This window comes from Danio rerio, chromosome 2 (genome assembly GCF_052040795.2).
Source record: "Danio rerio strain M-AB ecotype USA chromosome 2, GRCz13ab, whole genome shotgun sequence".
NCBI lineage: Eukaryota > Metazoa > Chordata > Actinopteri > Cypriniformes > Danionidae > Danio > Danio rerio.
In genome coordinates, this window is record NC_141022.1 from 6,749,962 (window position 1) to 6,762,727 (window position 12,766).

A 12,766-nucleotide genomic window follows, 5' to 3' on the forward strand; every position below is an offset into this window, starting at 1 on the left:
TCAAAACCTCGGTCTGAAGGATGACACAATGGCTGAAGAATTTCTTTTAGACAGGTAGGTTTTAAAACTATCAGTCGTGCAAAGCTTATGTACAATACAAGCAGTTTTATTTTTTGTCACTTCAATATTACTAGCCCCTTTGAGCAATTTTGTTTTCCGATTGTCTTGTTATACCATGATTTGCCTAATTACCCTAGTTAAGCCTTTAAATGTCACTTTAAGGTAAATATAGTATCTTGAAAAATATCTAGTCAAATGCTATGTACTGTCATCATGACAAAGATGAAATAAATCACTTATAAGTAGGGGTGTAACGATTTATCGTTGTACGATTTATTGCGATGCAAAAATGTCTCGATATGCATCGTGGCGTTATGACGATTTGATTACGATATGACATCCGTTTTCTCTTATTAGTTGAGCTGTTTGCACGTGAGCTATGTTTCACCTGCTGTCGCACGTGAGTTCAGATTGCAGCAGCAGTAATGTTAGCAGACCAAGATGAGTGGAGCTGAAATAGAGCATGGCCTATCCTCTCAAAATCAGACGTCTGGCAACATTTCGGTTGTACAGTCATTGCTTTAGACTCGTCCGCTTTTGGTCACACATCCTAAGTTTTAAAGTCTTCAAAGTGATTTACATACTTTGCACAGCGACAGGGATGCCTCCTAATGGTGTTGAAAGAGTCACATACTGTAATTATAAGGTACAATTCACCCTAAAATATCATTCTGTCTTCATATAATGTTCCCGCCGCAAAATCACACATGACGTGAGCTGACCATGAGCTGTTACTACAGAGGGCGGACTTTGATAGACGCGCGTGTATGGCAAGCCGTTTTAGCATTTAAACCTTTGTTCTGACTATCCATAAACATATGTTGAGATATCTCTAATTATATTTTGACTAGTCATAATTATAATTCGACTAGTCAGAATGACAATTAGAGATATCTGCAATTACAATTGTACTAGTATGAAATCAGATTGACGATATCTGCAAATATATTGTGACTAGTCATATTTCTCCATTGACTTCCATTGAAAAATATTTGCAGATATCTCTAAATGAGTTTTGACTAGTCACAATTGTAATTAGAGATATCTCTAAATGAACTGAATTAAATATGAATTAAATACCTGGAAATGTGGATTTTTTTTTGCACACACAAAAAACGCAAGTGACCAAGCAAAGCCTTAAGCTCTTACTGTTAAATTCAATTGAATAGAAAGCTTATTTTTTTGCACCTTTACTTAAATTGTTCCTTAATTTTGTCTCTGTCATTTCAATAATATTTTTAAGAAGTTTTCAAATTGTTTTATTTTCCAGAGACAGGCCTGATAATTTATTTTCTTAAAGAAGGTTCAGTTTAACAAGTTGAAACAAAAGAAATACATAAAAAATAGTTTACTTGGTAAAATTTTGCATTTCAGTTTAATTTTAAATTTTTATTCCAAATATCGTGATACATATCGAATCGTGAACATTATATTGTGATACACATCGTATCGTGAGCTGAGTGTATCGTTACACCCCTACTTATAAGAAATAAGTTAATAAAACTATTATGTTTAGAAATGTGTTTAAAAAATGCTTTTGGTTAAATAAAAATTGGGGAAAAAATATACAGGAGGGTTAATAATTCTGAATCTTTAGAATCACTAAAGAATGCAGACAGGTTGACATAATATGCATACAATAAAGTTGGAAAGATGTATTCACACAGCTAAAGAAAAAAGGACAAATGTAAGTCAATAATTCACATAACCAAATTGTGAAGTCCCTAATGATTCCCACCCCTAGTACTTTCACTACTGGCATAAAAATAAATAAAAATCATAATAATAATTGACACAACCCAGAACAGAGTTCTATTGCTATGCTGTTTGTCTGCAGTTCTGGATGTCCGGTGACTTGACACCCTGTCTTAATCCCTCGGTGCTGACTCGTGTGTTAACGCTCAGGCTGGACATTTTATCCTGTTGGGTTAAACTGCTTGCACTTTTGCTCATTAACCCCAACAAGATAAGAGACTTAGAATAAGAACAAGAGTCAGCCAAAGCAAGCCTGTGATCTTCAACCCCTCATAGCAGAGGTGTTCAAACATATAATTGGAGAAAAATGTATATTTGGAAAAAGCAATCATCTCAAATGCCTTTAGATAACATCGTAAGTCATGTACCACAACATAATAATATCACTGTAAAGATGATGAATGGGGATTAAAGGATGCACTGATCAAACAATTGGAATAAACCTATTTTCTATTGTTTTTGCAGAAACGTCTCATGTTTACTGTGTTTGTTTATTTGATCAAAAACACAGTAAACCTATGATTCCAAACATGCATTTGTGAATTTTTAGCAGCCATTCAGAGACCCGTGGTTCCTCAGAGATCATTTTAATGTATTTTAACCCATAAGTATGATAAGTAAAAATGTTTTCCAAAATGTCAATTTGTCTCGAGCTTTGTAAAAGTGTTTCACACTTTGTAATGTTGTTTTGCACTTCCCGGCCACAATACATAAGAACCTGGACTGATTTCTCCTTATAGGAAAATACAGAATAAAGTGAACCACTTAGAACATGCTTCTGCATGCAATTGTCTACAATTGTATGTGACACCCGTGTCACAGTGGATTCTTATGGGTTAATATCAAGATTCTGTGATTATTATTATATTCTGTGAATTAAAAGTACCTCATTCATTTGATATCAAAATATTTTAATATATTATAATCATATATATAATATAATTTAATATATTATATATTACAATTGTCTGTATTGTTGTCACCGGTGTGGTCTACTGCTGCTGTAGCCCATCTGCTTCAAGGTTGGACATGTTGCGTGTTAAGAGATGCTCTTCTGCATACCTCGGTTGTAACGGTTATTTGAGTTACTGTTGCCTTTCTATCAGCTGGAACCAGTCTGGCCATTCTCCTCCGACCTCATCAACAAGGAATTTGCGCTCACAGAACTGCCACTCACTGGATATTTTCTCTTTTTCAGACCATTCTCTGTAAACCCTAGAGATGGTTGTGCGTGAAAACCCCACTGGATCAGCAGTTTCTGAAATACTCAGACCAGCCCGTCTGGCAACCACAAACATGCAACGTTCAATGTCACTAAAATCCCCTTTCCCCATTCTGATCCTCGGTTTAAACTGCAGCAGATCGTCTTGATCATGTCTACATGCCTAAATGCATTGAGTTGCTGCCATGTGATTGGCTGATTAGAAATTTGCGTTAACGAGCAGTTAGACAGGTGTACCTAATAAAAAAGGCTTAAATCTGAAAATGCACTGTGTTTAAAACTATTGATTCATCTATAAAAGGGACGACACAATAGCCCCTTTCACACAGTGATACCGGTAAATATCTGGAAAATTTCCGAAACGACTTTACCGGTAAATTCAAAAAAGTGCTGTTCACACAGGCGAGGACGTTATGGAATATTTCCGGAAAAGAGCATTCACACATCCATTCCAAAATACCGGTAAATTCTGACGTCATTAACCACAAATGAGCTTTAAACGGCTGCGCTTGTGTTTGTAAACATTTGACTACATCACAAACTCTGTGGATGGATCAGTATTGTGAACAACTCCGGTGAAAACACATAGATGAGATGTACATGATATGTGTGTGTGCTGGCGCTCACAGGCTGTTTCACGGGCACACGCAAAGCTTGAAGGTAAACAAACAACGGCTTATCATAAGCATCTTATCGATAATTATTTACACGGTTGGCATTAAGATGAACATATAAACGTTATCTGACTAACATCTAGCAGCTAAATATGTCTGGTAAAATATCTGGTAAATAACCCCCCGGCACCGGCCACAAACACAGTAGACAGAAAAAGAGGAAGACAAGCACTGTAGCAGATCCTGGTTAAATCATGTTGTGAAGACGCTGTGCTCTGATGTGTGAGGGAAAGTTAGTGTTACTTTCCCTACGCAAAGATGAAGAATCAGTGGTTGTAGTTTATTTATTATAGCCACATCCTTGTGCTGTGTTCCCGTCATTTTTCTCACGAGTTCAGCAATCGACACGCTTACAACAGGGGATTCATCGGTCGTTTATTAAGGGAAGGATCAGAAAAGACTATTGATGTATGGGACTTTGTCAGAGTTTGACAGGAACTTTACAGTACACAGTTCTAGGATCAGTTTCTTCCTCCATTTCACAAGTGTAAGTAAGTGTGATAAAAATGGTTGGCATCTCCTGCCAGTCAGGATCTGCCATAAGTCCCTGTGAACTGGAAGTTGCAGTTGTGTTGATGTACTTCCAACTGAAACGTAATTTTGAGTAGGGGCGGGGCTTTCTTTTTGCGCATCATTCCCTTATAGCAAACTAACGTAAGAGTGGTGTGGTTAAGAATATTGTGACATCATTAGAGAAGGATCGTCACTCCAAATGTGGTCGCAAATGGTCAGACTTTGATTGAAGAACAAACTTTTTCTGTCGGAGGATTCAACTGCATGGCCTAAATGTTCACCTAAAGCACGCATGTTAAACTCCTCGAGACTCACAACTCTGCAGTTTAGTTCCCACCCTAATTAAACACACCTGATCAAACTAGCTGAGTCCTTCAGACTTGTTTGAAACCTGCAGGTAAGTGTGTTAAAGGGTCACGAAACACCAAAACACATTTTTTGAGCTGTTGACAGTCGTATATGTGTCCCACACTGCTAAAAACACTATTAGGACACCTATATTTCACTAAAAAGTGTAAATTGGTTGTTTTTGCGTTATTTCAAGCAAATTCGTACTTCCGGTTTGAAACTAATTTTAGAAGCTGCGTCACGGTCATGACATAATAGCGTGTATTCCAGCGTGCAGACTGGGCGTCTGTGCCAGAGTGAGTCTTATTACGTCTTACAGTGTGTTGCATTAATGCATGAGTAAGGCTTGGTTCAAACCAATTAGCGCGCTCTATTGTGCAACTTCATTAATATTCATTACTGTCAGAGTGTAGACGGCAGAGACGCCACGTTGTGTTGGTAAAACAAGCGTGAAGTGTTGCTTTTATAGTTTGCTGCCATTAAGTTTCGTTTTCATTTTCTCTCTGTGAGAGCGCAGCTGGATCACGTGTGGATTAACAGTGTACGCGACGCTCGACAACAATAACTTACAAGTCTAAGGAGGAACATTGTTTACCTGAGAGCTGTTCTCATCTGCAAACGCTGAAATCGGATTCGCTTGTAACGTTAGTCTCCTCTTCATAAAGACGCGGCTCTAGTTGCTGGTGATTGTCCTGTCTCTACAGATTTGGTAAGTGAGCAACCAGTGCTCTTTGTTTATTCAGTTTGTTCGTATCGAATTAAGTTAACTATTGCACTGAGTGCAAACATAGCACCGCATTTTGTGACCGGAATAACACACGCAGCTTTCTGACGCTACCTGCCGTGTGCATCTAAGTTTCCGGGAAATGCAGAGTTTTTTTTTTCTCTTATTCGCCGTGCGGTATCAAACATTGCATAAAAAATACACGCTTAGAGCAGTTCCTCGAATCAAATATCGCGTTTGTCGCGAGGGGCATGAATGAATTCCCTGAATGAAAGAGCCAAACTGCAGTTAAAGTCCAACATTTAATAATTTGGCAAATAATTCGACTACAGATGTCCATGTAGGTTAAACACCATCACTTTCTCATGTGTGTGTATTTTGACTGAAACTCGCGCGTGCCCAAATAGACACTCCCACACCCTCCCACTTTAGTTCCTCCGACACTCCCCCTAAACAGAGCTGGACACGCCCACTTTTCTGACTTTTTCCAAAGTAGAGGTGTGAAAACACCCTGCTGAAACGAGGGGGTTTCATGGCCCTTTAAAGGATAGAACTAAACTGTGCAGAGCTGCGGCCCTCCAGGAACTGAGTTTGATATCCCTCACCTGAAGAATAACAATATGCGCTAGCAAAATAAACATTGTATAAATTGATCTTACACAGAATTTAAACACCCTCGAACCAGCTAATAAAGGATTGACTGTAGTCACACAAAAAAACAGACAGGTGTGTTGGGGCAAATTAAAGCTAAATTCAGCAGGACAGTGCACTTCTGTGATGGCACCATTAATGCTGAAAAGTGCATTGAGATTTTAGAGCACAATATGCTGTCTTCTTTTCCAGGGACGCCCATGCATATTTTAACAAGACAATGCAAAACCACATTCTGAACGCATTACAAACTTCTGGCTACAGAGGAATAGGATACAGGTACTTGACTGGCCTGCCTGCAGTCCCGACCTGTTTCCAATAAAGAATGTGTGGCACCTTTTGAAGCATAAAGAAGACCCCTTCTTTTTTGCAAGGCACTTTAGCTGATCAATTCCTTAAATGTACTTTGACCTACATTCACTATCAGGTGTGTTTAGTAAACTGTACCTGTAGCTCCGAGTGGGTGTCCTTTAGAGATGAGTCCTCCACTGGGATTTATCACCCACTTGCCACCATATGTGTTATCACCCCGATCAATCAGCTCCCCGGCTTTGCCTACAGAAATCAGAAAACAGATCATTAAGTCAATCCAAAGGTGCTAAAAGAGGATCAGAGAAGCGTATTGAGACCTGCTCAGAGGTGGTCTCCGTATGCTTTCAAATTAACCCTGAAGTGGTTGAGAATGTGAACCGGCTTTGAACCAACTCAAATGCAAAAAAGTACTTTGATTTTTTTTGGACTAAACCAGCTGCCGTAGTCAGCTGCGATGTGCACTTTGGTTATGAGAAGAGTTCTTGGACACTTTACCACAATTATGGCAGGTCGCAGACAAATGTGAAGTTACCATACTGGTCCATACTGCCTGCTGACTTTTCCTCTGCACTTTGGAAATAGCCAACAATATATTGTATGTGTCAAAATTATTGATTCATTTTTATGCCAAAAAATATTAGAAAATCAAAGGCAGCTCAACCAAAACTGCAAATTCTGTCTTCGTTTACTTTTACCTTTTTGACTTACTTTATTTAAAAATATATATATATTTTGAAGATATTTTTGAAGCTGGAAACCTGAAACCTCTGACTTCCATAGGATTAGATTTACCTATGAAGTCAATAGCTGCGTCCCAAATGGCACACTATACACTATGCACTCATGCACTATGTACTTATGCACTTACACACTCAACAGCATAGTATATGTATGTAGTGTCGTCCCAAATGGAACACTAATGCTTTTTTTACTATGCGGAAATTCAAAGCGTTTCCCTGATGACCTTTGACGGTCGCCAAATCAGTGAAATAAACAAACAAATTATCAAATAATACCTGCCGTGAGTATAACCACATTCACCATCTGGAGGCGCTATAATCACTCTCGTAGGAGAATTTTGCCTTCACTATCCAAAATAAATAAAGTTATCCAACATGTCTTCCGATAGCTCCGCCCCTTCTGCTACGTAAGCAAACCAGCGGTCGTTGAGTGCGTGTAGTGTCCATCACAACACACTTCATTTTACCGGCTGAATGAGTGCATCATCCGGGTAAACAAAGTGCACTTATTATTTTTAGAGTTTTCAGTGTGAACACAATACTTACACTATTTATACTACAAAATGGCGTAGAATAGTGCAGGGGTTCCCAAACTTTTCAGCCCGCGACCCCCAAAATGAGAATGCCAGTGACTCATGACCCCCAATATTCTCTGAGGTGGTGGTTATAAATACAGAAACCTTGTATGCAATGACGCACACACACCAATAGACCCAAGTCTATTCTTTGTTTTTTTTATGTATGTCAGTGCTGTAAATGGGCTAGAAAGTTTAACCTGGTGTTACAAAATCTGCTGCATCTGACAGTATTGCTGTGTCTTTAGTATAATGTAATTACCCGAGAAGTCGCAATCCAATAGAACTAGTAAGCTAATATAACTATAAGAACTAATAAGCTGCTATAGTAACTATATAGTTTATAGTAACTATAAACGACTATTTTTTCTCTTCAGTAGGTTATTGATAAAATACAGTAAGTCTTATGGTTTAATAAAAATTTATAGATTTTTGAAAAAATCACCAGGCGACCCCCCTTCATTGTCCCGCGACCCCTCGGGGGGTCCCGACCCCCACTTTAAGAACCTCTGGAATAGTGCATAAGTATGCGATTTGGGACGCAGCTAAAGACTACATGTTTTCAACATTCTTCTGAATATCTTCCTTTGTCTCATCCTGTAATATCACATCTTCAATCAGTATGGAAAAGAATAGCAAAAACATTAAAGTTGAACCCATTTCTGAGCACAATCTCAGGTATTTGGCTGAATTCCAAACTGTGTATTGGAAAATATAATTTTCTTTGGAAGGAATGGACAGAAAATGGTATTTTTAAGTCAGGGGATCTTTTTGAAAATGACAATTTAAAAAGATTTAACCAGTTAACCCAACATTTTGGCCTCAACGAAAATCAGATTGTTTACAGATTGGACATCTATTAAATAGTACTTTTAAGACGGGTAGTCGAGCTCCAAATGAGACTGCAATTTATCATTAATTCTTAGAGCATATGCCAGAGGGCACAAAGTTCAGTTACACAGTGCATCCGGTATTCATAGCGCTTCACTTTCTTCACATTTTTAAATGTTACAACATTCATTTAAAATGGATTAAATTCATTTATTTCCTCAACATTCTACACACTATACGGCATACTGACAATGTGAAAAAGAGTTTTTGAAATTGTTGCAAATTTATTAAAAATAACAAACCTGAAAAATCCCATGTACATGCAGAGAAGCTCTAAATTAAGCTCAGCTACATTCTGTTTCCACTGATCATTCTTCAGATGTTTCTGCAGCTTCATTGGAGTTCACCTATGGTCAATTCAGTTGATTGAACATGATTTGATAAGGCATACACCTGTCTATATAAGGTGCCACGGTTGACAGTGCATGTCAAAGCACAAACCAAGCATGAAGACAAAGGAATTGCCTTTAGACCTCCGAGACAGGATTGTCAAGGCACAAGCTGGGGAAGGTTACAGAAACATTTCTGCTGCTCTGAAAGTCTGAAAGGACAACCATGTGTGCATGGTCTAATTCTCTGGTCTAATGAGACTAAACTCTTTGAAGTGAATGCCAGAAGTTACGTTTAGAGAAAACCAGACACCACTCATCACCAGGCTAATACCATCGCTACAGTGAAGCATGGTGGTGGCAGCATCATGCTGTGGGGATGTTTTTCAGCAGCAGGAACTGGAAGGCTAGTCAGGATAGAGGGAAAGATGAATGCAGCAATGTACAGAGACATCCTGAATGAAAACCTGCTTCAGAGTGCTCTTGAGCCCAGACTGGGGTGATGTTTCATCTTCCAGCAGGACAAAGACCCAAAGCACACTGCCAAAATATCAGTAGAGTTGCTTCACAACAGTTCAGTGAATGTCGTTAAGTGGCCCAGTCAGAGCCCAGAGCTAAATCCTATTGAACATCTCTGGAGAGATCTGAAAATGGCTGTACACCGTCACTTCCCATACAACCTGATAGTGCCCGAGTAGTACTGCAAAAAGGAATGGGCAAAAATTCCTAAAGACAGGTGTGTCATCATTTAAAAAGACTTGAGGCTGTAATTGCTGCCAAAGGTGCATCAACAAAGTCGAGCAAAGGCTGTGAATACTTCTGTACATGTGATTTTTCAGGTTTTTTATAAGATACATGGAGAACTTTAAACAAATGTTATTGTAAGGAAGATAATTAAATAGGTGATTGTTGATGATTGGATGAATGTTGGCCCGATTGGGTAGGTTTAAATAAACAGAGAAATATTAAGACCAGTTTAAAATGATTTAAGACCTTAAATTTAACACAATAATTCAGTCAATTTAAGTGTTTTTAAGGCCTAAAATTTTGTTTTTGAAATGTAAGGCTTTTTAAGACCGCACGGACAACCTGATTAAGGACAGAGACAGTAAGCGGTTCCTCTCACCCTCAGGACAGAGCCCCAGCGCTTCATAGGTGATCAGCTCATTGGCAGAGAAGCAGTCGTGCAGCTCGATCACGTCCACATCTGACGGCTTCACGCCAGCGGTGTTATAACACCTCTCAGCTGCGAGACGGGTCATGTCATAACCAACCTGAAATGGTGGACAAAAAGAGGGGGTAACAATTAACTACAGGGAGCAATTCTCACTAATAAATAGTGGATTATTACCTGGCTATTATTGAGATATTGGCTGTTTATCAGTACCTATTATATGGCTGTCAGGGATCCTCAATTCTGATTGGTCAGTCGCAGTATTACAAGGTTAGTTATTCCCAAATAACAACCGATAAATAACACAGGCTCATCCAGGAACTTTGAATCACCTTTAGCAACAGTAAATACGTTCACAAATGCATGTTTACATTCACATTCAATATGCATCTGCTTGTCTGTCATGCCACAGCTTTTGACTGTTTGGCGCCATCTTGTGAATTAATAATACGTAGGTTAGTCTATGCTCCATGAAGCCAGTTTCGTTTCTGTCAGCACTGTGTTTTTGAGTTTGGCACTATCTTGTGAATGAATAATACGTAGGTTAGTCTATGCTCCATTAAGCCAGTTTAGTTTCTGTCAGCATTGTGTTGTTGACTGTTTGGCGCCATCTTGTGAATGAATAATACGTAGGTTAGTCTATGCTCCATGAAGCCAGTTTTGTTTCTGTCAGCATTGTGTTGTTGACTTTTTGGTGCCATCTTGTGAATGAATAATACGTAGGTTAGTCTATGCTCCATGAAGCCAGTTTTGTTTCTGTCAGCATTGTGTTGTTGACTCTTTGGTGCCATCTTGTAAATGAATAATACGTAGATTAGTCTATGCTCCATTAAGTAAATTTTGTTTCTGTTAGCATTGTGTTGTTGACTCTTTGGTGCCATCTTGTAAATTAATAATATGTAGGTTAGTCTATGCTCCATTAAGCCAGTATCATTTCTGTCAGCACTGTGTTTTTGACTGTTTGGCGCCATCTTGTGAATCAATAATACGTAGGTTAGTCTATGCTCCATTAAGCCAGTTTCGTTTGTGTCAGCATTGTGTTGTTGACTGTTTGGCGCCATCTTGTGAATGAATAATACATAGGTTAGTCTATGCTCCATTAAGCTAATTTCATTTCTGTCAGCTTTGTGTTGTTGACTCTTTGGTGCCATCTTGTAAATGAATAATACGTAGGTTAGTCTATGCTCCATTAAGCCAGTTTCGTTACTGTCAGCACTGTGTTTTTGACTATTTGGCGCCATCTTGTGAATGAATTGTAGGTAGGTTAGTCTATGCTCCATTAAGCCAGTTTTGTTTCTGTCAGCATTGTGTTGTTGACTTTTTGGTGCAATCTTGTGAATGAATAATACGTAGGTTAGTCTATGCTACATTAAGTAAATTTTGTTTCTGTCACCACTGTGTTGTTGACTCTTTGGTGCCATCTTGTAAATGAATAATACGTAGATTAGTCTATGCTCCATTAAGTAAATTTAGTTTCTGTCAGCATTGTGTTGTTGACTCTTTGGTGCCATCTTGTAAATTAATAATATGTAGGTTAGTCTATGCTCCATTAAGCCAGTTTCATTTCTGTCAGCACTGTGTTTTTTACTGTTTGGCGCCATCTTGTGAATCAATAATACGTAGGTTAGTCTATGCTCCATTAAGCCAGTTTCATTTCTGTCAGCATTGTGTGATTGACTCTTTGGTGCCATCTTGTGAATCAATAATACGTAGGTTAGTCTATGCTCCATTAAGCCAGTTTCGTTTGTGTCAGCATTGTGTTGTTGACTGTTTAACGCCATCTTGTGAATGAATAATACATAGGTTAGTCTATGCTCCATTAAGCTAGTTTCATTTCTGTCAGCTTTGTGTAGTTGACTCTTTGGTGCCATCTTGTAAATGAATAATACGTAGGTTAGTCTATGCTCCATTAAGCCAGTTTCGTTACTGTCAGCATTGTGTTTTAGACTATTTGGCGCCATCTTGTGAATTAATAATACGTAGGTTAGTCTATGCTCCATGAAGCCAGTTTCGTTTATGTCAGCACTGTGTTTTTGATTGTTTGGTGCCATCTTATAACTGAATAATGAGCAGGTTATTGTATACTCCAACAGCTTCACTCATGACTGACATGACTTGTTTTCATTTCTTTCAGCTTTGTTGTTTAATTAAAGAATGAATAACTTTTACAACTCGAAACAATGGTTTGTGTCTACTTTTTATGGCAAGCAACTGCTATGGAAATTTTAAAAACGTTCATTCCCGCTAAAATGTGAATGCTGTTGAGCACGTTCTTAAATTTGCCATTGTGTTCATGTGATCAACAGAAATGAATGTGACTAGCGGTGAAGGTCATCAGTTTACCACTATTAGTTCACCACTATTAAGCACAGATACTGGGACACTGGAGTATTTTGAAGTCACGTAGATCAGCTGATCTGTCTATAAGCTGACATACGAGTGATTAGCTGATAAATCAACTGATCTACGCGGCTTTAAAAGACCTTAGAGTCTATGTATCTGTGTTTGCACTTGGTGTAGAGTGGTAAACTGATGACCTTCACAGCCAGAGTCATTTCTGTTGAGCATGTGAACACAAAGGCCAATTAGTGGTGTTTAATAAAATGCACGGTGGTTCCAGTTGCTGGCTCAAGCTCCCGCTGATCTCCTGCTACAGACCATTTCAATGTGGTGACGTCATTGGCCCATGAACATTTCCTGCTTGTTATCAAACTACTTCATAACTGTGACAAGAGCAAATTCAATCATAACTTAATGTTAAAACAGCTATCATAACATTATTTATCAATATGTGGCAC

General features: G+C 38.5%; 1 protein-coding gene across 1 annotated transcript in view; it reads right to left on the reverse strand.

The window, feature by feature from the left end:
• The window catches only part of scp2a (sterol carrier protein 2a), a gene marked incomplete at its 5' end in the record, with an annotated part of 36,128 nt that overhangs the window by 15,721 nt on the left and 7,641 nt on the right, over positions 1 to 12,766 (reverse strand). The window contains 2 exon segments of the mRNA NM_200865.2: positions 6,395 to 6,502; positions 9,921 to 10,068. Coding sequence (NP_957159.1) covers positions 6,395 to 6,502; positions 9,921 to 10,068 — 256 coding nt within the window.